The sequence below is a fragment of the Thermobia domestica genome, chromosome 1, assembly GCF_964235325.1.
Source record: "Thermobia domestica chromosome 1, izTheDome1.hap1.1, whole genome shotgun sequence".
Lineage (NCBI taxonomy): Eukaryota > Metazoa > Arthropoda > Insecta > Zygentoma > Lepismatidae > Thermobia > Thermobia domestica.
Window position 1 is genome coordinate 18470267 of NC_137454.1, and position 27559 is coordinate 18497825.

At 37.2% G+C, this 27559-nt stretch overlaps 1 protein-coding gene across 4 annotated transcripts in view; it reads right to left on the reverse strand.

Moving 5' to 3' along the window:
* The window catches only part of LOC145683624 (SAP30-binding protein-like), a 45546-nt gene extending 19308 nt beyond the window's left edge, over positions 1–26238 (reverse strand). For 2 of the 4 annotated variants that reach the window (XM_081754974.1, XM_081754964.1), the window contains exons 1-3: positions 25940–26089; positions 20842–20933; positions 1052–1183 (exon numbers count right to left, since the gene is read on the reverse strand). In XM_081754974.1, the coding sequence (XP_081611100.1) occupies positions 1052–1183; positions 20842–20911 (202 nt within the window). In that variant the 5' untranslated portion in view covers positions 20912–20933; positions 25940–26089. The other 2 variants (XM_081754968.1, XM_081754979.1) reach the window with 2 other exon arrangements.
* Positions 26239–27559: the final 1321 nt, after the last annotated feature.

Here is a 27559-nt window from a genome sequence, read left to right on the forward strand (position 1 = left end):
GGGCTTTCGGCATCTAAGGGCATTTAGCCTGTCACATATAAGGGATGACGTTCCTTGGCGAGCACACGATCCGGGGAAAGGGAAGGAAGGAAGCGGCCTGGGACCTATAAGTTAGGTACCACCCCGACATTTGCCTGGTGTGAATGAGGAAAACCCAGGAAAACGTCATTCAGGGTGGCTAGCCTGAAAGAGCGTGTTACACTTTTTCGACCGAGTACCCCCACCGGGAATCGAACCCGGGACCGCTCGCACCGAAGGCAAGTGTTAGCGACTACGCTGAAATCTTTTATTGGTAGTTCTTTATCAGACTTAAGGAAGAGGAGAGTTTGGCAAACGCGATACGAAAGAAACAAATTTTAATATACATAAATATGTAATTATTAACTTTTTTTAAAAAAATACAAAAATTAAATCAATATGTTTTAATTAACATCAAGAAAATTATTAACAGTTCGTCTGATTCCTTTATTTCCTAGCTTTTTTATATAATACAAAATTAGATGAACATTAGATCAGAAGTACAAGAATCGTGAACAAGCGAAAAATCAATCCATGACGAGGTTAGCCAACAAATGCCACAAAGGCATTAAACTATTTAATTTAGATGAATAAATAAGATAGAGATAGAAAATATACAGATAAATGAGGTAAGATAAAGATAGAAGTGTAGGAAATATATATATATATATATATATCTTGATTCGCGCTTAGTTTTCAGTACCTAGCTTACTTTATATGTCGTAAATTGTGATTTTTACAATGTACCTCGCGCCCAAACGTCTGGGGCCTAAACGGCTTTGCGCCCAAAAGTCCTGTCCCGGTCCTTAGAGGTCATGCAGAACTAATTATTTGCCAATCCTAAAATTCTTGTTCATTAATTTCACAATAAAACGATAAACTATAGCAAAAATTAGGTAAAATATTGTATTGTCATCGGGTTTACGTATCTACGCAAAATTTTAGAGCTCTAATTAGTATGAAAGTGCAGTTGCAAGATCTCACTCAAACAATAACGTTTAAAAAAACAATGCGAAACTAAGATTAAGCGTACCTGAAGACGTTGTAGGTAATGGCAATGGCTTGAGGCCACTCGTGCTGGCATATACAGAGTCGTGAGTTCGTGGTGTCGTTACCGATGCCGTTGAGAAGACCACACTAGTACCAGCATTATTATCACTGAAGGCTGCAACGAAATAATTATTTACAACCTTACTTTATTGGATACTAGTTCAATAACATAATATAAGGTTCTCGAGCCCAAAGTTTATCTTCAATGGATAAAAGGAGTACTACACATTATAGTAAACTTGTGACCTAAGAGGTTACAGAAGTCAACAGATCAATTTAAGAGATCCTCTCTGTGGATACTTCACAGTGGAATCCAGTATATTCGAAGTATTATGATACAATAACTTTGTTTATCGCAGCATTAATGAAAAACTCTGAAAACTTTCCGTTAAATAGTGATCAAGTAAAAATTTCGCTTTTCTACCAGTATTTAAGATTTTAACACTTCTTGACTTCACGATAAGCTGCCGATTATCCTGACTAATCACCAATGTACAGACACGTTCAATACATTTTACAAGTCTTGAGGTTCCAATAGTGTCCTTAGCTAAACATGTTATGAGAACACTCATATAAAAGTATAGTGACTTTTACTCATTGACACGAAATTTAAATCATGCATTCTATAATCAGATTAACTAAACTCAGATACACGCATGGTTACTGGACTTTTAACCGTTTGTCCTTTTGACGGAAGTATTCACCAATATTTTGCTATCACACAGTATGCAATATCTGTATAAGTTCTCTCTACAGAGGTTGATTCATTTATATCGAACCGTTAAAACTAACAGATTCTGGAAGGAATTCACTGTGGCTCTTTCCGACGCTAAGTTTACATCGTAGAAATTTGTAAAGTGCGTAATACTTCCGAAAATCCCCCACACCCAGCATGCGATGGCCAGCAAATGTCGCACATCGCAGGCAACAATCAACCGTGCCATACACAAAGATTTACGTCTCACTCTTGTTCGCAAGAGCAGTGTACACACCCTGAAACCGTGTCATGAGGCTGAATAAAAAAGGAACTGCAGGGGGCTGTATGAATATCATCTCGCGGGTGATCGGTCGAAGTTTGTCGTTACCTTTGATGAGGTGTGGACTTATCTCACATACTACGCTCAAGTTCGTCCCATTACCTACAGATCTGTTGACGGCAACGGCTGAAGCACGTTCTTTCCCAAAAGGGTTCACGATTGTGGCCGGTTTCTCGTACAGGGGCAAACTGCGCATTGACGGAAAGTGAAGTAAAACGGTCAAAATCAATGCTGGTACATATCCTGACTGAAATGTAGTACCATGGAAATCTCAACATTGTGCGGGCCAGATATGAACCAGGTTGAATTGAACCAAGACAAGGCATCTAGTCACATGGCAAAACCCTCGCTGAAATTCTATTGCTATAAGGAACAGGAAATTAGAATTGCGGCAATTCCCTTCTCTGATACCCGTGTCATGAATCCAGATAACTGACCAATGGATTACTGTGCTTTCGGACTCCTGTCCCATCCTCGAGTCCGGATTGTCTCGTGCCTGTAAAAAGGAATGGGATCCAATAGCCATGGTCCAACTGCAACGCAATCTCCTGCAATAGACACTCCGTTGCCGGACAGTAGTGGAAACACGGGATTTCTTGGGTAAGTGCACAATCAAATTCGACTCAAGATAAATGAATCAATCTCTATACAGATGTGAACCAAAGTAATAGCACAATAAATTTGTCTTTTGTTTATCATTACTTCGAAAGCAAAAATTATTATTAAAGGATAAACACAATTTTACACATAAAAAGATATCGACTTTTGCTCATTGACACGAAATTTAGATCATGATCTTAAAAACCATTCTAAAATTAGATTAACCAACCAAACTCAAACATGCATTGTCATTGGACTTGCACGACTTATTTTGTGTATGGAAGTATTCAGCAATATTGTGTTGCCACAAACACAATATGAAATATCTGTGATAATTCTGTATAAATCCAGGTAGAAGCCTAAATATTCCATTTATTACCATAAACCGAAATGTATATTCACGCGTGTATTATCTAATAGTATATGTATACAATACTTCTCTAATATCGAAACCAACTTACCTGGAAGCTCAAAGTCTTGATAATATCGGCTAACGTAACAGTATATTTCATCTTTCACCTCTCTCAGATCACAGTTATAATTTATCTACATATTTTTCTTGTACTTACCAGTTGCTATTTTGTAAGATAATGAATGTTGTAGAGGTGCTTATTAATTAATTTTATTTATGACTAAGGTATAGACATAAATTTCTATCACAGACTACAATGAGACCAGAAATACCAGTTCAATGTTGATCACAAACCAGAAATTAAACTTTCAAATTTGATTTTCCGATAGCTGTATTGAACTGTTAGAATACTACATTTTAAAAGTGTCATTTTAAAGTATAATACACACACAACTATCAACACAATGGATACTGTACCACCGGGCTTGTCTCAATATTTACTTCGACAGTATTTCGGCGGTATTCGACAGTACTTCGACAGTATTCGGCTAATTTAACAAACATCCAGATAAACAGTCTGCGAGGTCAATTTACACCAACATCATTAACAATCCACATGGGGATGGATGAAGTACTTATATTTAAAGATATCATATAATTATTCGCATGTTAGAATCCCTGGTTAAACCCATCAAGCTGACTGCACACCTCACTCGAACCCCTAAGCTCTCGAGTGGGAAGGAAGATAGCCTACATCCACTCCATTAACCATTTTATATGCGGGATTCATTTCGTAGAAAGAACTAGTAACTTACCGCATACCTTAGTGACGGTCAATGCTCTCGAAGTTATCCTCTCCTATACGTAGGGTAATACATCCATCCCAACAGTTCTCCCACTCTGGAAACAATTTTTTAAGAACTTTTGATCATCCCTTGCGATTCTGCTGGTGTAAAATGTCGTACTTCTCAAAATCTCAGTGATTTATTTGATGTTAAGACTGAGACCATTAAGTTTCGCGCGAATTTTCATACATACACACACTGCTTCTTTCAGATATCCATCTCCAAAATCGAAATGCATAGTAAAATTGTCAGAAATGTATGCAACACAACACATTGAATAGCAATAACTCAAACAGTAATCTACCAAGAGATGGTCTATTTCGTACAGTGATTCACAACATACTTGACTGATATCACATGATGCTGAAGTGTCTTACTACAATCGGTTGACAAGAGACGAACGCTACATCGAAAATTCTGGATTACACATGGCTCTGTAAATAATATGACTTTCCGAGATATATCGATGAAGGAAAAATAAATAAATAAAAAGAAATACTTTTGGTGATCTCATAGACTTATTAATCTCCACCGATTTTTACAGCAGGTCTAAAGACAATCATGCGCGTAAAAGGCGATGGAAAGACGTTAATGTTTTTCGGTGGTGAAGAACTGTGATATTGTATTACAATTACATTATATCTACAAGTTTCTCTGACTTTCTTGTTCCCAAGTATATTCTTTTCTCTAGTGTACTTACTTATACTCTGCTGTAACCACACTCTTTCAGTCATAATAATCTAGCGCAACAAACACACATCTGCACTCGTATATACAGAGCCTGAGTTAAATTTCTGTGTTCTAATATTTTAGCTAAAAACTGATGTTAGGAAACAATGTTGCCCATAATATCAGCCTAACCACCGATAGCGAGCATTCCGATGCGACAATAATTGTTTAATTGACTTTTCTGATTGATTAGAATTTATAAGTTCCGACAGCTAAACGACATGAGACCCATTGTTTTCTATCCAAGACGAGCATCCCCATCCAGAATCGAACTAGAAATATGTCTTAGCTACCGTATTTGCGCGAATATAGGCCGCACTATTTTTCCCCCCTAAATTTTGGCTTGAAAAATCATGGTGCGGCCTATAATCGACATTTTCTCCCTCAGATCATAAATCGTCAATTTCAAAATGACATGTACACGTACCTTGTGGGTTGAAATTAATACCATTACAAGTTGCTACAGTTACTTTTGTAACGCAGCAAAGACTTAAGAAAATAGCAAAAAAGGTTCGCAAAAATTGCCACCTTCATTGGGTACCGGTAACACCTTACACTGGCACAAAAAAACACTTGGACACTTAATACTTTTATTAACAGGAATACGTATATTTGTTATACAGTATATATAAAACATATACAGTATATTTATATACAGCAGCTTGAAAAAGAAAAAGCAACTTTATTTCGCAAAACTGTCAGCTTGTTTGTACCCAACCAAATCAAGCACAATCACTTCCCACACCTCAGCATCACCAGCGTCTGATTCTTCACCCTCTCTAGACGATTCAGCATGCTGTATAGGGTCTCTATTACAAAGAAGGTCATCTTCATGAGTCACTCTTAATTATGTGCGAGCTAAAGAAGGGGAAGGAGAGATGCATCTCAAAGTACTGTTTAATTGAACTTTCTCGTAAATTTAGTACTGCGACCTATATTCCGGATTTACTTTTTTCTATAATCTCGTGTCAAAAGTTGAGGTGTGGTCTATATTCGCGCACAAAACAAAAACATTTGCAAGGTGGGGGAAAAGTTAGAACTTTCGCTTTCTTATTCTTAAGACCTTCACACTTGCTTTTCGAACTTTAGGAAACCCATCGAAATTTACAAATAAATATAGTACGGTTTTATTTTCTTTTACATGCCTTTTCTTAGCTCCTTCAGTGCTTTCTATGTATAACGATACCATGTAAATCTTCCACTATTTTCATTTGATATGGGTTTAGCTTCCCTTTCAGCAGTGAAACTATGAGATGTGATACTACATTTTAATACGGAATCAGAACCACATGAGCTCCCGATGGCTATCGAACTCAAACCATTTATGTCAAAGATACGTACGCTACCCATGTCGCCACGAGGGAGTTCTGAGTCTTCCACAAATACAATTAAAACTCAACATAAAACAAGCAGAGAAATGCGTGTGCACAATATGAGAAATACAGATTTTTGGGTGAAATGTATTATTTACAGATAACACAAAATTGCTCTTGATATTTCATTCCCGTTACAACCTGAAATATTAGGAGTTTGAGACATCTTTATACCTATAATTAAGCTCCAGCATGCATATATTTATTTATTTATTTCTAAATCACAATGGTTATTACTTATTTCAATTCTCAGTATCTTAGTCCTGTGTAGCTTTTACTTGTGCTTCCCTTATTTAAGATATGATGTTTAGAGAAAATTATGAGCGACTATTGGAATTAAATAGTACGCTTTAATGTACTCTTTCCCCTCCCCTACCTGTATATGCTACGCAGCCGCCCAAAGGTAAAAGGAAGTATCTACATTTTGCTTGTTTTGAGGAAAACAGTATATATAAAAAAAAGCAGAAAATTAACGTTACTGTTAAAGGCTGTTTTCTCTTATATTACGCTTTTGATAGGCATAATAGGGCAAAAATGACATAACCACGACATGCACAAGCTTAAAATAACACATGTAGTAAAAAAAAAAAAAAAAAAAAAAAAAACGAAAATGGTGCTATACGCAGTTTCGTCCCTTTACCTTTGGGCGGCCGTACGGTTGTGGACCTCAATGACAACAATGTTATAATGTAGTCATGCAACTTGAAACTCTTCAAATACATTTTATTACTTGTAGACATAAAACAATGATCAAAAAAACACAGGAAGATCTGGTTCATTATATAAAATACTTACGCCGAAAATGGAGAATGTACTTACAAATCTAGGGTTTTCTTTTCAAATCTACTACTCTTCAAATTACATACGCGAATTAATTGAATCTTTGGAACAGAACAATAATAATTTTCTATTTAACCGATCTAAAAAATAACAGTATATATATATACTTGTGAACACAGCGATCATAGTATCGTGAGAAACCTAATATGAACTCCGAAGGAAAACTTAGAAAATCATCATTGGTATTTTAATACATTACATTGTTCTGTGAATCTCATTTACGATCAAATTAAAACAAAAATAAGGAAACATGTACTTGAAAGCAAAACTAGATTAATCATCGTACCTACGTACACTAAAGCACACACGAACAAATAAAATATATACAGTGAACAGAGCTTTCTTTTAACATATTTCAAACTCTGATTTGCAATTCTTAGTTCGAAGGGCATCAGAAATTATTTTGTAAACTTCTAAATTACATAAACAGGTGCACACCATCATTTATGAGGTGTTAGCCAGAAGTACGTGCCGTTTTGTTCTAAGTCCAGATTTTTTTTTTCTTTCATTTCAGAAAAGCAACTGCGCTTGCGGAGACCTCCATACTTCGTCTCTAGGCAGTGCAGATTTTATTCACTAGGTGGCAGTATGCCTAGAGTCATGGAATTTTCAGTTGAAGAGCAACGAGTAATAAGTGAAATTTCTCAACACAGCTGGACGCTGTTCAATCGATATTCATCGCCAATTGGTGGATGGGTGTAGTGATGGTGCTCTTGCAGCAAACACTGTTAAGGAAGTGGGTGCCTCAGCTGAAAGCAGGGTGAACGAGTGTGTTGTGGTCTGGACGTCCAAAAACAGCATCAACTGACGCGAACATTACCCGTGTTGATATTTCATCATGGAAGAAAGGCGTATCACCATGTAGGAGATTTGTAACACTAGGGCTAATAATGGGAACAGCAGAACGAATAATTACAGACAAACTGGGCCTAAGGAAAGTTGTTTTTGGTTTGGGTTCCCCAAATGCTTAATCAGGGTGTCTACTAAAATTCCACAATGAAATTTCGTGACTTTTTCGTGACCTTTTCTTTACCAAATCATAAAATTTCCTAACATTTTCAAGAGCGAATTTGGGTGCGAATTAGGCCGAATTTACATGCATGCGATACAAACGTACTTTGCTTGCGATTTGGTAGCGTCTAAAGCCAACCATAGACATTTTTCGTGGTAAATTTTGATGTTGTATAGAACAAAAATTTCCAATCTGTACTTACATTTGCACAGTTTAAAAAAATCGTGACCCAGAATTTCGTGACTTTCATGACCGTTTTCTGATTTAGTGACTTTTTCGTGACATTCGTGACCGATAGACACCCTGTTAATGACGATCAAAAAGAGGCAAAGATTCAATCAAATGCTGCAAATTTGATACGCTTCAGAAGACAGGTACGCAATTTCTTGGGGAAGTATTGTGACAATGGATGAATTACAGATTTATTATTTAACCCAGAAACAAAAAGGTAGCCGATGTAGTGGAAACACACAGATTCACCATCCCCCCAAAAATTTCGTCAGGTAGTACCCAATGACACGGTGTTGTACACTATCTTCTGGGATTCACAGGGAGTGATACTGTCCCACCGTGTTCCGAAAGGTCGTATAATTACGAGCGAATATTTCCGTACACTTTGGGGATACAGAAGTTTTGCAAAAATTGACTGAGAAACGAGCACAAATGGCAATTTCATCCTCCAATGTACCGCCACAATGTTGTGATCTCATTCTTGACTGACCATGGTATTGAACTGTCACGCTCACCCTACTCTTCAGATTTAGCCCCGAGTGACTTCTGGTTGTTCCCAAAACTCAAGGATTCTCTTCGTAGGTGCCAATTTTGCAAGTACATCATTCCTGGGAAGCGCTATTTTCCAGTACCAGAAACGTACTCCCAAAGACGACTATGCCGCATGCTACACAAAATGAACGGAGCGATGGCAACTATGTATCAATAAAGATGAAGAGTTTGTTGAGAAATAAAACACACGTTAGTTCCCTGTTCCTGGAAATTAGAACGAATCGGCACATACTTTCAGTGTACATCTCATAACTTACATGTATTCTGACTATTCGGGAATATTACAGGCAAATTTCTCTACTGTACAAATCTCAACTCATATAGGCCAATTTTTGGCAGGAAATATATTTATTCATATTTGTATCGTTTAATGAAAGTACAAGTTTCTATATTTGACCCAAAATTTGCATCTCAAGTAAATGTTTAAAGATTCAGTGTTTTGTGCATATATAAAATGAGTTTATGATAACACTGCGCTATCGATACTTCATTTGTCCTGCATATCATCTTCGCAAATTTATTCGAAATTGTAGTACAAACAAGACTTATTTCGTTCATTATTCGTAACATCACGCTCAATCTGCACTTTAACCATTAAGGAACAGAATAACTATTATAAAGCAAAAATATGTACTTTTTATAAGCGACGACTAATTATGCCACTCTCGAGAAAACTACACTTAATATCTTTTAGTAAACCATGTTCCACGATCACTCACGCAGACACAAGTGTGATATTTGTTCACTGCATAATACAATGCCAAGCATGCTTGCAATTAAGCATTATACGTTCACCACTCACAATATCATGCACACATTGTTAACTTCACTCCAGAATGATACATACTTCTAAATAACAATAATAACAATTCAGCATGAATTATTCAACTCTAAAAACATACAATATTGAATTTCAAACACTATCCACTACATTTTCCACTACTAAACTTTATGTCACCCGTGGTTTCTTCGGTAACGAACCAAATGCAGATATCACAGTACCTTTAGTTCCTGTTACAGAGGTTGTAAGAGACGGTGGAATAACTGTCGTAGGTTTCAATATTTGCACTGGTCCTGGCGGACCGGCACCCACTTGATCCCATTTTGACTTCCGTTTCTTTACATCTTCTTCGGCGCCCTTCTTCACCGTTCCAGACACAAACTCCACCTTCGTTTTCTCCTTTTTCTCTTTCTCCCGCTTATCCATTTCGGCTTTCTGAACTTTTGCTAGTTCCTCATAAAACGATTCCTTCCCCCACCGTAATGGGTCATACATATCCAAAGGATAATTCGTCCCGAGCTCATTGATGCTACAGAATTGGATCAGTTTCTCATATATACTTGGATTTCGGAAATCTTTTCTTTGCTGAATCACCGAATTCATATCTAAACCACTTCGGATCATTTTATCGTACAACCTGGATATCTTTTCTTGTAATTCATTAGAACATCTGCCGGGTGGTTCTGGTGGTAATTTCACATCATCAATGTTATTGGCTGGATCAGCAATGCGGTCGGAATTTCGAACACTTGGATCCCAGTGGTTGCCTTCTTCCTTTTCGCTATCGGCTTCATTTGGTTCCTCGTCGGAAATTACGGTGTCGTCATGATACGACACAAGCGAACTCACTATTGGCTGACTCTGAGTCGAGGATTTCGTCGCGGACGGTGGAGTCACGGGACTGGAAGCAGAGTTGGTGCTACTTGCAGGAGATTTATCAGACTTACGATCAGCCGGGCTCTTCTTCTCTCCCTCCTCATCTTCCCCTTCGGAATCTGTGTACGTTGCCGTCAGAGAAGCTAACGCAAGGCTTGATGGTGCAGTAACTGATCTTTTATGCATGATTCCACCTTATTACGCAGACCTCTTTTCGTCTTCGAATATCACAACAACACCAATGGTACGTTTTCTCTCCTACTGGGACTACTGCTTCTTCACATTTCTGGAACAAATGAAATTTCGACAGAAGCACAAACTTCGTATAAATTTTGTACAAGAATAATTGTCCTGAACTGATACCGATAAGAACACGAAGTATCAAAAATAAATATTTTTTACAAAAAAATGAAATTTTGACCAGCAGAACTCCTTGGTGCTTATTTCCATAATTTAGAAAATATTGGTCGAATTCGAAAATTCAGTAAATCAAGAACAACCGACATTACCCAAATTATTTTGTATCGGTATCAACTTAAGACATATTTGAATAAGTTAAATAAAAATATCTTTAAATACCATAATCATTTTAGATATATATAAATATCTGAATAGAAGACAAGTTATCAGAAGGGGCTTGGATAATATAGGTCACAAACATGTCAATGAGAGAGTTATGGGAAATTGATACAATGGAACATTTGTTTGGAGTCAGTCATATGATGTCACATTTTATTTATTTATTAACCAAGTCTCACATGTAATTGTAAAGCCATTTTCACCGGGGAACAAATAACTGTGACGCATGAAAATGAACAACTAGGACAGGATCTCCGACAAGTTCCATTCATTTCAAATATTCACTTGGACAAGTCTTGATAAACGTTGTAATTTAGTACTTGCTGAAATTTTGAATGAGAACTTTCTCAGTAGCATTTTCTTATAGCAAAAACGAAAAGAAATATTTCAATTTAACGTCCTACTATTATGCCCTTTAGGCTAAGGGAGACGACGATTAAAACAAATGAATGATATTGGAAGAATAGGTAGAATAAGAAAGTGGGAGGAAACGGGAGTAACCCGAGAAAACCCAAGGACACGATGTTGTCCACCAAAAACTTACTTGATAGAGGTTCGAACCTGGAACCCCACGCACCAGAGGTAAGCGCTCTACCACTGAGCAACCTTTTCTTAAAGCATCTGCAGCAACTTACCACATTAGATGACATCTACCGTTGTGATATAGAAGTACGTAACAAAAACTTTTCTTCTACAAATAAAAATATGTACAAACATTTTGATATTATCAGTAACAAAGCTTTTTTTTTTTTCTTTCACAGAACACTAAAAAAAAATCCTTCTTGATATTATTCAATACTTCCTCAATGGTGCACTGGTTCTATAAAAATGAAGAAAAAATGGAACTTTTGCTACTGATAATATCAGGGTTTCCAGAAGAAACAGTTTTGTTATGATGCATCTATATCACAAGGATGGATGACTGAGATGTGATACATTTGCAGTAGGTGCTTTAAGTGAACTCTGCCGGGAGGATTGGAGTTCTCATTGAAAATTTAGGCAATTACTAAATAATAGGCGTCTACCAAGATTAGTCCAAGTAAATATTCGTAACCACGAGTCAGTATTTCATTCATTTCATTGGCTCTACTTAATTTTAAAGTCAGTATATGAAGATAATAGATTCTTGTACACGAAACTCAAACTTACTGCCCATTTCTAAACGGATCGAATAAATAAAACGTTACTCTAGGAAAATCCACTCAAATTGTGGTATCCAACCCGCACCTCAAACGAGAATATGAACGTGTTCTCTCAAGATTGCGATTTGGATATAGCCTGCACAGATCCAATAACTTGAGAAAAAGCACATACACGGCAAATACATATCTTACACGTTTCACCACAGGTTTTGAGACATGAGATCTATACTTTTATAAGATCCGAACTAGAGTCTTCAGCATAAAAGGCAAAAACACTCATTTCTAGCAAACTTGGTGATGGAAGACAATTACATACCATGTTAGTTTATTTCAAAGAGCTTTTATGACAATTTTCAGACTCAAATCACATGCAAAAGGCTTACAATTCGTCTGCTACAATAAACCTAAGTTTGCTCTATCTCTTTTGCGTAAAACAAGCAAGTAAAGAACTCCGCTAAGCTTTTATTGAAAAGCTTGTAATCTTAAGTAATATAACTGTTTACGAACAGGAAGTCTTTGATTATACATTAAAAATAGGCAATTTAAGCAAATAGTTCAATTTTGATTACCTACATCTGACAACAGGAAAAAGAGAACTTAAAAGCTGTACTGATCTGGAAGAACCTTTTACCGTAACTCAAATCTCACTTCGGCATAGTCTACAAATTAAAAGCTTAGGAATGAACCGCCTCTGAAACCAACGAAACATTTACTTCATCCATACAAATCGTATTTTTAAGATATCAGCCAATAGTAGAGGCATGTAGGAGAAAGGATGGATCAATCGCCAAAGGACAAGAGGAGATCACGAACAGATGCAGAGAATACTTTCAGGAATTGTTAAACCCTAAGACGGAAGATGAAACAGACAACGAAGCACGACCTAGAATGGGCGATATGGAAACAGAGGAATTTGAATGGGAGTCAGAAGAGCAAGAACTAACAAAAGGGCCAAATGAAGAAGAAATAAGAGAGGTAATAAGATGCTTACAAAATCATAAGACAGCTGGGACAGACGGGATACCAGCGGAACTGATAAAGAAGGCAAGAATGCAATTCTACAAACTAATTCAGAATCTGATATTTGAAATCTGGATAAAGGAAGAAATACCAAAAGAATGGTATACAGCAGAACGAGTCTGTATACACAAAAAAGGCAGCAAAATGGAGTGCAACAATTACAGAGGCATAGCTCTTTTGGCAACGTGTAATACTCGATAGAAAAGTCTCAAAATGGGCAAATATCAGGGCGGGAAGATCAACTTTAGAGCACATATTCTCCATTAGACAAATGATAGAGACAACATACGAATATAATATAAATCTACATCATTTGTTCATAGACTTCAGACCCAGTGGCGGATCGGGGGAGAGGGGGGGGGGGCAATTATCACCCCAGAAAAGAAAACTTTCTTATTATATATATATATAAATAAAACCCATCCCAGAGTTTGAAACTCTTAAAAGTAGCTCGAAGTGGCAGTATGACAACCCACCGCCCCCTCAGAAGTCGATCCTGGATCCGCCCCTGAGACAAGCCTACGACAGCCTAAATAGAATAGAATTAATGAGGAGCCTAAAAAGGGTGAGATTACCACACAAACTAAAAAAAAAAAAAAGACAGGAATTACGCTGAAACAAACGGGAACGTTAAAGTATAGAACATTAGATCGGATGAGTCTGAAATAAATAGTGGACTCAGACAGGGAGACCCCTTCCCCCGGAGCTCTTTAACATTGCACCAGAACAAACGGTAAGAGTAATCAAAACAAACCCTAAAGGATGTATAAATAACAGGCTAACACAGCACATGGCTTATACAGACGTGGTAATATCAGCACGGGCGGAACCGGCCCTAACAGGAGCGTTCGAAGAGTTTAAAGAAGAAGCAAAGTACAGTGGAGTCTCGTTAATTCGAACTTGGATAATTCGATCAGAAGTCCATTTCCCTTGAAAACTGTATTGAAAACAATAGTAAAAAATCGTGGATAAATCGAACTTTTGAACCTATGTTTTGGATAATTCGAAGTAAATACAGTTGAAATTTTTTTTATGTTGGACAGATGTAAACAGAGAAATACAGTTTTAACGTATTTTCAGATATCCAGATGCAGCCATAGGGAAGAGTAATACAAAAGATAAATAGAAAATCTATGTAATGATAAAGATGAAGGTGAGTTGGGGAAGAAGTAAAGATAGACAACGTGTGCCAATCTCATCTTGTTTCAGAATTGGTTGAAAATTTAAGATGAATTACTGATAAAGTCAACCAAATGTCATTAATATCGTATTCCGCGCAATACATGAAATTCAAGATTTATCGACCGTACAAAAACAATCAAATTTAAGCAAATGAGGTTTACGACTTCTTAAAAGTCAGAACAGAATATTCAAATTGTTATTGGTATTTCATTGTTTGGGCTATTCAATGTATGTTGGAGTGTTGTATGTAAATATATTTTCTATTGTACACGTAGTTTGAATTGTGTGGAGTCAATATCGTTTGTTAGTTTGCGGTATTTGATCACACAAATAATAAGCTGCTTTAAAGGTAAAGTCTACACCATATGAATATGTTTTTGATGCACAGTGCTTTGGTTCGTTTGTTGTTATATATGTGAAAATGAATGTTGTTGGATAATTCGAATTTTGGATAATTCAAAGTTTTTTCGTGTCCCCTTGGACTTCGAATTAAAAAGAGTTCACTGTATATGCTAACAACGAAGAAAACTAAAGAACAAAAATATGCTGAATTATACATTCGAACAACCGGATCAGTTTAAATACTTTGGTACAATAGTGAGTGAAGCAAACGGCACAACTAATATTAAAGCAAGAATAGCAGCAGGAAATAGGTGCTTGTACGCGTTACAGAAAATCATCAATTTCAAAAGGACATCAAGATAGGCAAAGGAAACTATATATAAAACAATCCTAAGACAAATATATGCTAGTGAGCCATGAACCCTAACTAAAGGAAACGAAACATTATTACAGTGATGGGAGAGAAAAATTTTGAGAAATTGAGAATACGACGTTGGAGAACCAAATTCATGGAAAGAGAAGAATGGAGACGTGTAGCTGAAGAGGGACGAGTCCTACACGGACTGTAAGCGTCGAGAAGTAATACATAGCGTATGACTCATTTCACACGAATAGACAGAGTAGCCCATGTTTAGCAGATAGTTTCCGCCTCTAGATTTCACGTAAAAGGTTACAACACAACTGTTTTGCAGCGCTTCATATGTAGAACACATACAACATATTGCTTGACCATACGGTTTGCGTAACTTCATTCACGTTTTCTCTTGCCAGAGATTAAATGGTTGCAAGCATTTCGACCAGTAGTACTATTTTCATCCAGCTGAGGCAATAGCGAAGACGCTCAGAAAAGCGACTTGTCTAAAACACTACCGAAATAGATTCTGTAAAATGTTAATTCAAGTGGGAAAGCCGCACCATTATACGCTGGCACTGAAAAAAATGAAATGAAATCCTTTAGTCATAACGTTCTGCGACTATGCCCCTCGGGATACGAGAAACGGATGATTACAGCAAGTGAATGATGGAAACGAACTTATTTGGCCGGAGATCGAATCAGGAAGCGCTCTACCACTGAGCTACCGTTTCTCCTGTTGTCACTGAAGAATGCAATAACAACGTATGACGATATCTTAAACCTTGTATCTAACTTTCTGCTGTACACTACACAAGCCCACTGAGAAAACGAGCAGTTGCGTTTATGCCTTTATCGATATGTATGACAGAAACAAAGAAATACTACTTGTCCCTGTAAGCTCCCTTTTCCATGCCCATACATCTAAACAATTTACCTCAGGTCAATTCAAGAACTTTCAATAAAACATTGAATATATGATCTTTCGGAAAACAAATTGAATACATATTGCAAATATACTGAATATACGAAACAATTATCTACTATGTATCTCAATTTTTAGATGTCATTTACAATAAAATTTTGATATAATGAAATATGGCAACAAAATTCATTAACTTTATAAATACTTTCACTTTTACTAACCAGGCTCTCAGAACTTTTTTTTTTTTTACCTAACAATCTGATATAACTACAATCAAACCTGTCGAAGTTATCCATCCTTTGCTTTCTCTCTCTCTTTCTAGAAAGAGAAAATCTAATTTACACTGAGGCAGGTACGCCATTATCCTCTTTGGGATTACCACTTTTTGAGATAAATTTCAGACTTTCATTCGGTTACTGCTTAATTACTATTTATCGTAGGATTATGGTTCATACTTTTTTTTCAGAATAGAGCATCCTTTCCAACGGTACCATTCGCTTGTCCGTATCATACACCGGAAACGGGAAAATCAAGTTTTTTCGATTGTTTTTCCAAAATCTTTGCGCCCCTTTGGCACTGGCCTAGGGTCACGTAGGATCTGAAAGTCTCTTCAAAAATACGTATATATATATATAAAATTCTAGAAATTTACTACGTCATTACTATTTAGCCTATCGTCATGGTTCAAACGTCATTTTCTTCGGTATTACGCCTTTCCAACGGTACCATTCACATGTCTGTATCATACACCTGAACCAGGAAATTCGGGAAAAAACTGATTTTTTTCTGAAAAAAAGCATCCCCTCGGAACATCTGCACCCTCGTGCGCGGGTTCACGTAGGGAACTCAAAAAACAAAAATACTCAAAGGTACAAACAATCCATATGCAAAATTTCTATTTGATATCTTCAAAACTGATGGCGAGAAAAATTTTTGAAATTTGCCTTACAAACAATTAAAGTGAAGCCCCCACTTGACGCTGCCAAGTTGACCATTCGGTTCCAAAAGGCATCTGATGTGTTCTTTGGTCCATTCTTGACTTGATTAATAACAATAATAATAATAATTTTAAAAAACTGGTTCAATATGTATTATATGAGCTTAATAAGCGTTTAAACACATTACTCCATGCAACATATTCGTACCAAAAATTCCCAAAGGGTTCATGTAGAAATATTTAAGAAAAAAGAAAAAACTTGAAAAATATTGAAACTGATGTGGCACATAACACAAACTTTTACATTTAAGTACTGCTGACTACAAGGATTATTTTAATCAAGAATTTTAATCTCTTATTAACGATAGTGCTCTGGGTATCCAGATGAGACACTTTCTTTTTATTATTATTATTATTATTATTGAGGGCTTAGCATATGGTGACTTATCGTATAGGAGTTATTATATTACCGTATAGTGAGTTTAATCATTTATGCTATGCATATTACAAATTAATACTAACAATTAAATACAATCCACATTTTTGAAGAATTAAACATATATCTTGTGCCCAAGAAATGCGTGATACAACATTCGTGAATACGAGAAACGATTATCTTAAGATAACATGTATACCGAATAATATATATATATATATATATATATAAAACCTCTTTATCAATATGTAACAAAGTAATGTCTCACAACAGGCTCCCCTAAACACCCTGAAGATGATCGCGGTTAAGCGGTTGAAGCTATAGGATGAAAGAAGTCAACCAAAAAACCATTGGCGTGACAGTCCTTTGCGTGCCTGAGTCTGCTCCAGAGCCATCTGTTAGCGACCGGCGAAACTACATCCAGTCTACCGACGAACACGTGGCTAAGGACTCGCATCGCCCGCTTCTAACACTCATATCAGTTCACATTATCGATTTTAACACGGCACACAATATCTTGGATAGCCTCCCCCCCAAAAAAAATGAATTAAAAAAATCCAATGGTGTGAGGTCGGAGCCCCCTGAGGTCCAAGAAATGGGTTTTCATTTCTGATTCAATAATTTCCAAAACGAACCTACAAAGCACGTGAAACAACACGAGTAAAGTGAGGAAAGACACGTACTGGAAGATAATTTTAAAAACATGATGTGACCATTCCAACCTAGCTGTTTAATGCTCTGTGCATATTTCACCCTACGTTTCCACAACTTCTGCAAAATCATCGGCTCGCGGCGCTAACTCTTCTCTTTGAAAGCTATACATGACATGGTAACAAAATAATTAATCTGTCTAACAAAACATTATATTATACCACCCTACACTGGTGACATTTCCCTGCACAGCACCCTACGAAACTCCATTCTTTCTCGAAGACCCCGTATGAAGTTAAAAATTTTACAAACACAGAACAGTTAAAATAATAATACCTCCTATTTACCTAAACTTTACGTTATCACTTTTGCTTTTCTCTGTAACAAGCAATACCAAGTACAAACTCATGATATTACCCTATTGCACTACATACGAAAATATACAATATTACAGTGAAACCTGTAACAGTGGCCACTTCGGTAACTAGTGAGTTAATTTGGTTACATAGCTATGAAGTACAAGATGCACACAGAAAAGTTTTCGACAATGGGATCTTGAATACCGTAAGTGTTAGAAACGTGTCGTTTTCGCTGGTCGATTCCAAATTTTATGTAGATTGTCCATTTCTAATTAAACTTAAAAAACGTAGCCGTAATTTCTTTATTACATTTTTTAGGGGCACACTGGAAGTGTTGAAATTTTAAAAAATAAAGCATCATATCCCATGTATACCGAATACATTCCAACACAACATAGTAGTATAAAAGGGTTGTACATCTCACGCGTTTGCTTCATGGCCAAATGATAATGAAAAACGAAGGATAATCACTTCTCTAGTCTAAGATTTCATCTTTATTGTCTGGGGGGTTTTGCCTAATGAACACCATATATCACTGACATTATAATTAATTATGTGTGTAATGTCTTTGCTTATTACATACTGCATGCAAGAAGAAAGAAAACACTGATCATACATAAATTAGAAACTCCAACCGGAAGTAGGTTCAAATCTTGAAATGGTGCAAGATATTGAAAAAACAATCGAAAAAAAAAACCCTCCCCTTTATGGTACAATTTGCCGATTTTTATCAAGCCGTCTTTCACTAGTATCTGTACAGCTGTTGTGAGGAATGACAAAGAAGATTCACGCTCATTTATGAATGATGTGCTGAGTAAAGAGAGCGCAGGTTCAGCTAGTACTAGCTTAAAAGTCTGAAGTTAATCTTTGAACTGAGTTAGCACTTGAATCAAACTGGGTGAAATACATATTCTAACGGAAGTAAAGGAGTTCAAATTTACCTTTTCTAAATATTTTTCATAAATTATACTCATCCCCATGTGAAGAACGTGTTATTTCAACCAGCCCTTTAATATATTTTAAGACTATGGAATTAATCATCTATTTGTCCAGTAATATATTTTCTTTGGGACGATTATTTCGGTTGTCCGTCCAACAACAATCTGCTGATCCTGCTCAGAACAGTTGGAATTCTTGCAATTTACTTCACTTAGTCATATTACAAAGAAATCTTGCCAGGAAATAAAGATGGCTCTTTAACTGGACATTTCTAAAATGTCCATGTCTCATGTGCTAAGAAGTAACATAGGATTGAAGTTTCTCGTCCCTTTCAGCAGCGAGGCTATATAACACGTGGACCTACAGTTTAACGTCGGATTCAAACTTTTACATACATGAGGTCCCACCTGGAATCGAACTCGGGTCTCCCGCGCCAAAGACGCACACGTTGACCATAAAGCTACATGAGAGCTGTAAGTGACCTAGGACTAAGGCATTATCAGTGAAGTATTTATCACTTTCTTACTTCACAGTTAACGTGCAGACGGGAGTGAAACAGGAAGAAATTGATAGTGGCGAGGATCCTCTTCACTAATGAAGGCAATTGAAGTATTCCAACCACTAAAATGACAAGAGTGTATGTCTTCACATCCCAGAGCGTTTATGTGAAAACGTCAAGGATCCTGAAAAGCCATCATTTTGCTTCACTGATGGTTTGGTAGGGGTGTTGTACAACGGCACAATTGAGTTCCACTTCATTAAATGTTAAAACGTCAGTCAAAGTGTACCAAGAGACAGTGTTGGAATCTCCAGAAACACCTTTGACCATCAGCATGTTCCATAATACGCCGTGGAGCTCGCAGGACAACTAATCACCAGCCCACAAAGTAAGATAACATGGTAGTGTCTTCAGCTAATGTGTCTGATTTCATCTCATTAGCTAATCGACGCTCCAGCAGCCCGGCTCTGACCTACTGAACAACTTGTGGCCCATGCTTGAGGAAATGGTCTAAACAAACGCAACATTGGGCGTCTCAAGCATGCTCCTCTGTGACTAGGGGCGGATTTTCCGATCAAGTCTGATCGTGCCGTGATTTTTATTTACACATAGGCGGGATCTATAGCCTGAAGCCCGTCACGCATGAGGGATGTCCTTCAGCGGGCACACTATCCGGGGAAGGGGGGAAGTAAGGAAGCGGACTGGGACATATATGTTAGATATCATCCCGGCATTTTCCTGGCGTGTAAAGATGAAAGTCCAGGAAAAACCTCAGAATGGATGACCTAACAAAGATTAATACACCTGTTCGACCGTCAACACCGGGAATCGAACACGAGACCACTCGTGCCATGATGACTGGTCCTAGAGACTTAAGGGCTTTGTGGCCATGTCGAGAAGTGATGGGTAATATTTGTTAGTAACATGTCTTAAGTCTGTCACATCGTATTATTATTAAATGTATTTTTCCGTTATTTCATCATTATTATCAAAGAACTAACGATATAACTATAATACTATTAAGATAGACACTCATGCAAATTGGACGATCTCCAGTCCAAGTAATAGTGGCAAACTTTGCCAGGTTTCACTGTAGTTTTATTTGGATGTAACACTGACAAAAAAAAAAAAAAAAAAAAAAAAAAAAAAAAAAAAATCCACCTAGATGATAGCAATACTTACATCGACTTAAGTCCGACAGATCAAAGGTAGGCGTACTAGTGTCAGAATTGCTGTTTTCCTTTGAGTTCATATTTAACAACCAGCTGTACACACTGAAAAGAAAAGAGCACATACGTGTACATTTGAGCTACAAATATTACTGTGAATTGTCTAAAACAAACGTCAGAAGTATCACACAAAATGTGGTGAAATCAACACTAGCTCGACTTAAACTTAGCCTAAAAGTAACCTTTTTAACTCCTAGCTGATAAAACCTTCAATCTTCTTTAACGTAATCTTATGATAAATTTAAACTATCTGAACGAAGAACTAGCTTCCTTGTAGTCACAGAATATTATGGTGTTGATAGTAATATATTTAGCCATAAAGTAATGGGATTATATTGTATACAGTCCGTTTACTAAGATTCGAGACTGGAAACGATTACGTACTACTACAACACGTTATTCCCGCGCTTCCCTACTGATAAAGAACAGTTGGTCACAAAAATTGTAATTTTACGGTTAAAATGAGTGTTTGTATATGAAAAAGAATTATGCAGGATATTAAATCCCACTGGATCTCGCAGAAATAGGAACGCAAAGAACAAACTGGATCCAGTCGGCCAAAGACAGAAGTGAATGGACAGCTTTTCTGAATGCAGCATTGAATGGAGTTAATCAGTTCCACCGTCGATGGAACATTTCAGGGGCTGCACTACGGTTAAAATCAACTGTAACAATATCTACCGGCGAAATATATATATGCACGATATAGGAAGCTCGTAATTTTCTGTTTGCAAGTACGGTGTTACAAGTATGACACTATTACAAAAAGTTTAAACAATTTGGTTTTATGCAATATCAAGTATTTCTCACAGTATCCTCGTTTCTACATATATGTATCTTCCGTCGTTGACGCATCTGATCTATATAGACGCAACGCCGCGAGACCACTACTGCGCTTCTGTCCTGACTCGGTAGATAGCATCCTCACCTTTAATGGGTACCTACAAGAAGTTGGTGTGTGTGTTCTGCACAATCGATTTTACGACATGCCTCCGGACACGTACTTACACCCGTGAGGGGAAGTTATGGGCAGGAACGAAACAGAGGGGACGACACATAGGTTCACCTGTAGAAAACAGGCGCGTCATCGATTGTGGGAATGTGCGTGAACAAAGATATTAAAAAAACACTCATAAATTAATTTTGGTTAAGTACAGTTAGAGTAGGTTACGTTGAACTCTACTCTTTGATTCCAACGTGAAGTATGGTTTTACTTTTCATTGGAGAAGGTTTTCTACCTCTAACTTCTGAGCTAGAAGTGGGAGAGAAAGACTCGCCGGGCTGAAGAAACGGCATGTTGTAATATAAAACTTATTTTAACACTCTACGCCTCTTAACACTTTAAAAACAATTATTTTTCAATTTTAATAGCGTACACTCATGTCCAAAATGATTGTCACATATCTATAACTGTCTTCTTGTAAGAATATAATTTGACAATGATTTTGTAAGGTACTTTTAATACCCATACTATGTGTATAAGCGGGAAATGTATACTTGCAGTAAATCTGATAGGAAAATAACTATAAACACAAAAATTAGAATGAGTTAAAACAAAATGTTGCTAAACTGACAAAGTTTTATTTTCGTTTTATTGTTCTTATTTACTGTTCTTTTGAAATGAAATTCGCCACATATATGTCTTTGCCGATTATACACATACTAACATTATAAGAAATACCTGGCAAATTCGTTAACAAAATATATTCTTAGAACAACATATTTATAGACATGCGACAATAATTTTGGACATGAGTGTACATCTATGAGAATGTAATTGTGGCTCGCAAAAGTACTTTAGCTACTCTAGTGGCACTTACTAGTGGTGCTGTTAAGGTTATAGTGTTATAAATTGCATTGCGTACAGCTGTTTGTGGCTGATTAATAATGTTTGCATTTATGAGATGTCAAGTATTATGTACTTTGTTGTTAAGTCGTACGACGGATACTTCGCGATGGTCAAGTTCAGGCAAAACACATTTTGCAGAATTTACAGTCACAACTCGATACTCTGCATAGAAGGGCACGTGTATAAGGGACAAGGGTTTATGTTTCGATGAAGGTATGCCAACTTAAGTACCAAACATTACCTAACCTAATATTAAGAGAAACTAGCGAAACTAACATTTTTTTTTTTCTTTTCGAAAAAAGGCTGATCCCCTCAAGTAAACATTGGCCTTAAATAGTAATAGAATTATCTTTTATGTTCACAAGCGTAAGGTTGCCGGTAGTGTAAAATAATAATTAGTGCTTTACGATGGTGAAAATAAGTGAGTATATATTTATGCACGATTCCTGTATTAGATACTACTTCCCGCCGATGGAATATTTGTGCAATGCACAAAAGCTGCATTTTATGCTTACAAGTGTTGCAATAGCAGTGTGAAACAATTACAAGTGCCATAGGAACTCATATTACTGTGAAACCCTACGCGTTTTCACTATCTTTGCTTACGTACATACCCACCACCGCTGACACGCCTGCTCGATTCGAACGCAGCCCGTTACTACGTGAGTTCACCAGCTTCACACTCCCCTCACTTGGTTAGATAACATTCGTGCTTTTAGTGCCCACCTAGCATATGTTGCTTTGTATTTTCTTGCACTGTAGGTTTGGCATTTGTTCCAAAGTTGATCGTCCGCTTGGTTTTCTACAAAAAGCGTAGTAACACCTACGAAATTCGAAAAACCTTGAATTTTTCGGACCGCTTTAAAAGGGTATAATAGAGTAGAAGAGGCTGCAGGATCGCGTTAGCTTAAGGTTAGGGAAGTTTGGATCCATTTTGTTAAAATTAATAGTGAAAGTTCTTGTCTCCGCGTAAGGATACCAACTGGCGCGACTCTACGTCTGCAGCCATGTTCACATTACAAATGCTCGTTACTTACCCACAATTCAACCATGTGGTAACTTTGCGCGAAGTAGTTCTCTTCGTTTGTGAAATAGTTCCATTATATCCTCTAATAAAAAAGATACGCGCAACTTCCGCTCTCTGTACATAGTATCAAGCACACAAACGAGTGCATTATCCATCTCTCCCCAGTAAATTTTCAAAAGTTTGCTAGAAACGGATGACCAACTTTGGAACTTAACCCGTAGTTTTTATGACGTAGTATGTCCGAACGCTGTATTTATACACAAATCGTGTTAAAACTCTTAATTTTTGAACAAGCACTCGTCTAGTGGTTGAGTTGAACTTCATCTACACTAAGTGGAGTATTGTCATATTGCCCAGCAAAAATTTTGAGGGCAATACGAAGAAAATTCGTAAAAGAAATACCCTTTTTGGCATTTGTGCCGTATCGGCGGACCACTTTGAAAACTGAAAAAAGCACCAAAATGTATTACATTTGGTTATATTTTGTTGGATTACATTAAGTTACGTTAGATTACGTTACATTAGGCGTGCCGTGTTACTTTAATACGGATCCATAATATAAGTATTAGTAGCAGTAGGAGCAGGAGTAAGAGTAGTAATAGTACAGGGTGTCTACTAAAATTCCAAAATAAAATTTCGTGACCTTTTCTTTACCAAATCATAAAATTTCCTAACATTTTCAAGAGCGAATTTAGGTGCGAAGTAGGCCAAATTTTCATCCATGCGATAGAAACGTACTTTGCTTGCGATTTGGTAGCGTCTAAAGCCGACCATAAACATTTTTGGTGGTGAATTTTGACGCTTTATAGAACAAAACTTTCCAATCTGTACTTACATTTGTACAATCCGCGGCAAAAAACCTGCAACATGAGCATATAAGTTTATTGTGAAATGACGAAGTCTTTTGCTCCAAAATAAGTGTGCACGGGAGGAGGCCGAGGTTTATCCTGGCGTGATTCGTTCCACTTAGACGTTATGTTCATTCCCTGTGCTGTTAAGCGTAGTTTCACAATAAACTTACATCCTCATGTTGCAGGGTTTTTGCCGCGGATTGTACAGTTACAATAAAATCGTGACCCAAAAGCTAAATTTCGTGACTTTCATGACCGTTTTCTGATTTCGTGAGTTTTTCGTGACCGATAGACACCCTGTAGTAATAGTAGTAGGAACGGGTTAGAAGCCCGGCAGGGGTTGGTTGGGTTCTGTTCTCGACATGAAATGGGCAAATTAAAGATTTGCGAAATATTTTCCGTACATTTTACAATTTATGGATCCGTATAGTAAAACAAGTGTACCTCTCCGCGAAATAGTCCATCCGCCTCCACATACAGTGTCGCTAACAAGATCAAAAAACAATAAAAAAATACAACCCCTTTCTTAACTTTTACTATTCCCCTTACCTGCCTTGTACTCATTCTACCCCACAAACTTAAATAAATTCTCCAATCGTCCCGGTAAATTTCCTAAAATTGGTCCGGCGATACGGCACTTAACCCTAATTTTTCAACAATTATTTCGTGTGGTCTGTTTAACTTGACCTGCATGAAATACTTATTGTAATCCTGCACTTTTAGGGGCAGGTCCCCCTTTCCATGTAGCTGTCATCACGACCGAAAACAATGTGCCCTGTGTGGCTTTAACCGCCTTCACTCCCTCGACAATACTACTAGAATTAAGTATTAAACTTTGGTACAGAAAGGAACAAACCTACGTACTAATCTATATGGGGGGGGGGGGCTGTGTTCTAGAACCTACCCCTTTCCGTTGTTGTGTTTCTCAATCTGTCCTATTATAACGAAGTGACAAGTTTTCATTCAATACTGTGAATATGAGTAAAAAATTGGCTAACTTCGTTATAATCAACAAAATTAATTCGTATCAATCATCAAGATCATTATCATAAATAACTGCAGCACGTACGAATTCCATGCAAATATCTTTGAGGTTCATATTACTTTATCCACGATATTAGTTCAATAGTAAAGTAATCAATAAAAAAAAAAAAATCCAAATAAAATGGCGAGAAGAAACCAATTTAAAGACAACACATTGATATTTGCTCACATTCCTTTCGTCATTCCGCTGCCATTTCCTGCGCAAATAAAAATCACAAAATGGAGTTGCAAAATCCAATTTTTTAACAAAACATTTTACGAATTTCTATATGATACTTACTCAATATGGAAATCTCGATTTTCACAAAGCTAAATGTCAAATACTATATACGCTCTTCATTAGCTTCTCATTTCCCTTAGTGTCCTGCTGGCACAAACATTCCCTTCTATGCGACTGATTACTGTTCAGTTCAGTGAACACTGAACAATTACTTACTTTATAGCTATCCTTCTTCTGCATCATCACCAACAAATTAATGCCTCAGGCAAGGAAGAGAATTGGGCATAAAGTGTACTAAACGTAAAATAAATAAACAAAGGTGTATTACATAGTAAAATATTTTTAAAAAATATGTAGTTGAGAATTATTGGATGAGGCTATTACCACCTCCCACACCGGGACACGAATCTATTCAGGCATACATATATACAGTGTTCGTGATACAGAGGGGCGAGGAGGGGCAACCGAACCCCAAATTTTTCTCGCTCTCCATTTTTCTAGGTACAACTGGTGAATAATAATATATACAACCGATAATAATAATATTCAAAGCAAAATAAGTGTGGCTGCCTCGCCTCCTCAAAATTTTTCTTGCCTTCCCTCTTGCCCCGACTCTATTACGAGTCTAGCTCCTTTATGTGGCGTTTACACTTAGTAGATTTGCGTTCGATTCAGTTGAATTGACGTCACTTTCAACTTAATCGACCGTGTAAACGGGACTTCAATTTAATCGCTTGTTAATCGAAGACGACTAATCGACTGGCAACTGAATTGAAAGACGTTCTATTTTATTCTGCTATAACACCGCAAATTGTACCAATTACTGCTAGCTTGGACATCTTTAAAATTGCCAGTCAATTTCGAATCGACCAGAGGAGAGCAAGTCGACAAGTCTCATTTTGCGTAACTGAATTAAATTTCTTATCGAACATTACATAGCATTTCATAAGAAAAGTACCTGCACTTTTCTATAAAGTGGTTCTCAAATCATTGCGCTCAATAAATTACAGTTGAATCGAACTCGATGACTATGCACAGCAGAGCCTCAGCCAGGTCGCCCTCGCTCTCTCTCGCACGAGTAACTACACGAATTGTCTAATTCTGTATTTATGACGAAGTGACAACGCAGCAAGTTGTCGAGTCGGTGAAGAGGAGCGGCATCGAGGCACGAAGTGCTCTGATGAAAAGGTGGAATCCAGTATAGGTATGCAAGACCAAGACCAAGACCAAGACCGAGAGTTCCAGTGCAAGACCAAGACCAAGACCGTATGTGCAAGACCAAGACCAAGACCAAGACCACCCGGGTCTTGGTCTTGGTCTTGCATTTGCTCATCACTAGTAGTAATGTGTTTCTTCTTTAGCTTTTCCTTTGTGAAGCTCGAAAGGTTTTCAATCGGGTTCATATCAGGACTATTGCCCGGCCGCGGAAGAACACTAATTTCGTTGTCCTCGAAGAATTTTGTCACAGCTTTGGTTTGGTGGCATGGAGCTCTATCATGCATAAAGATGAAGTGTTCGTCATGAAACCAGACTGCAATCTGGGGAAGCAGTTCTTCTTGAAGAACTTGTAGGTATTGGTCATGGTTCTTTGTTCCTTCTACTATATAGCTACATGTGTAGTCTCCCACGCCTGAAGACAAATTCCAGACCAGACCATGATTGAAGTATGATACTTCACGA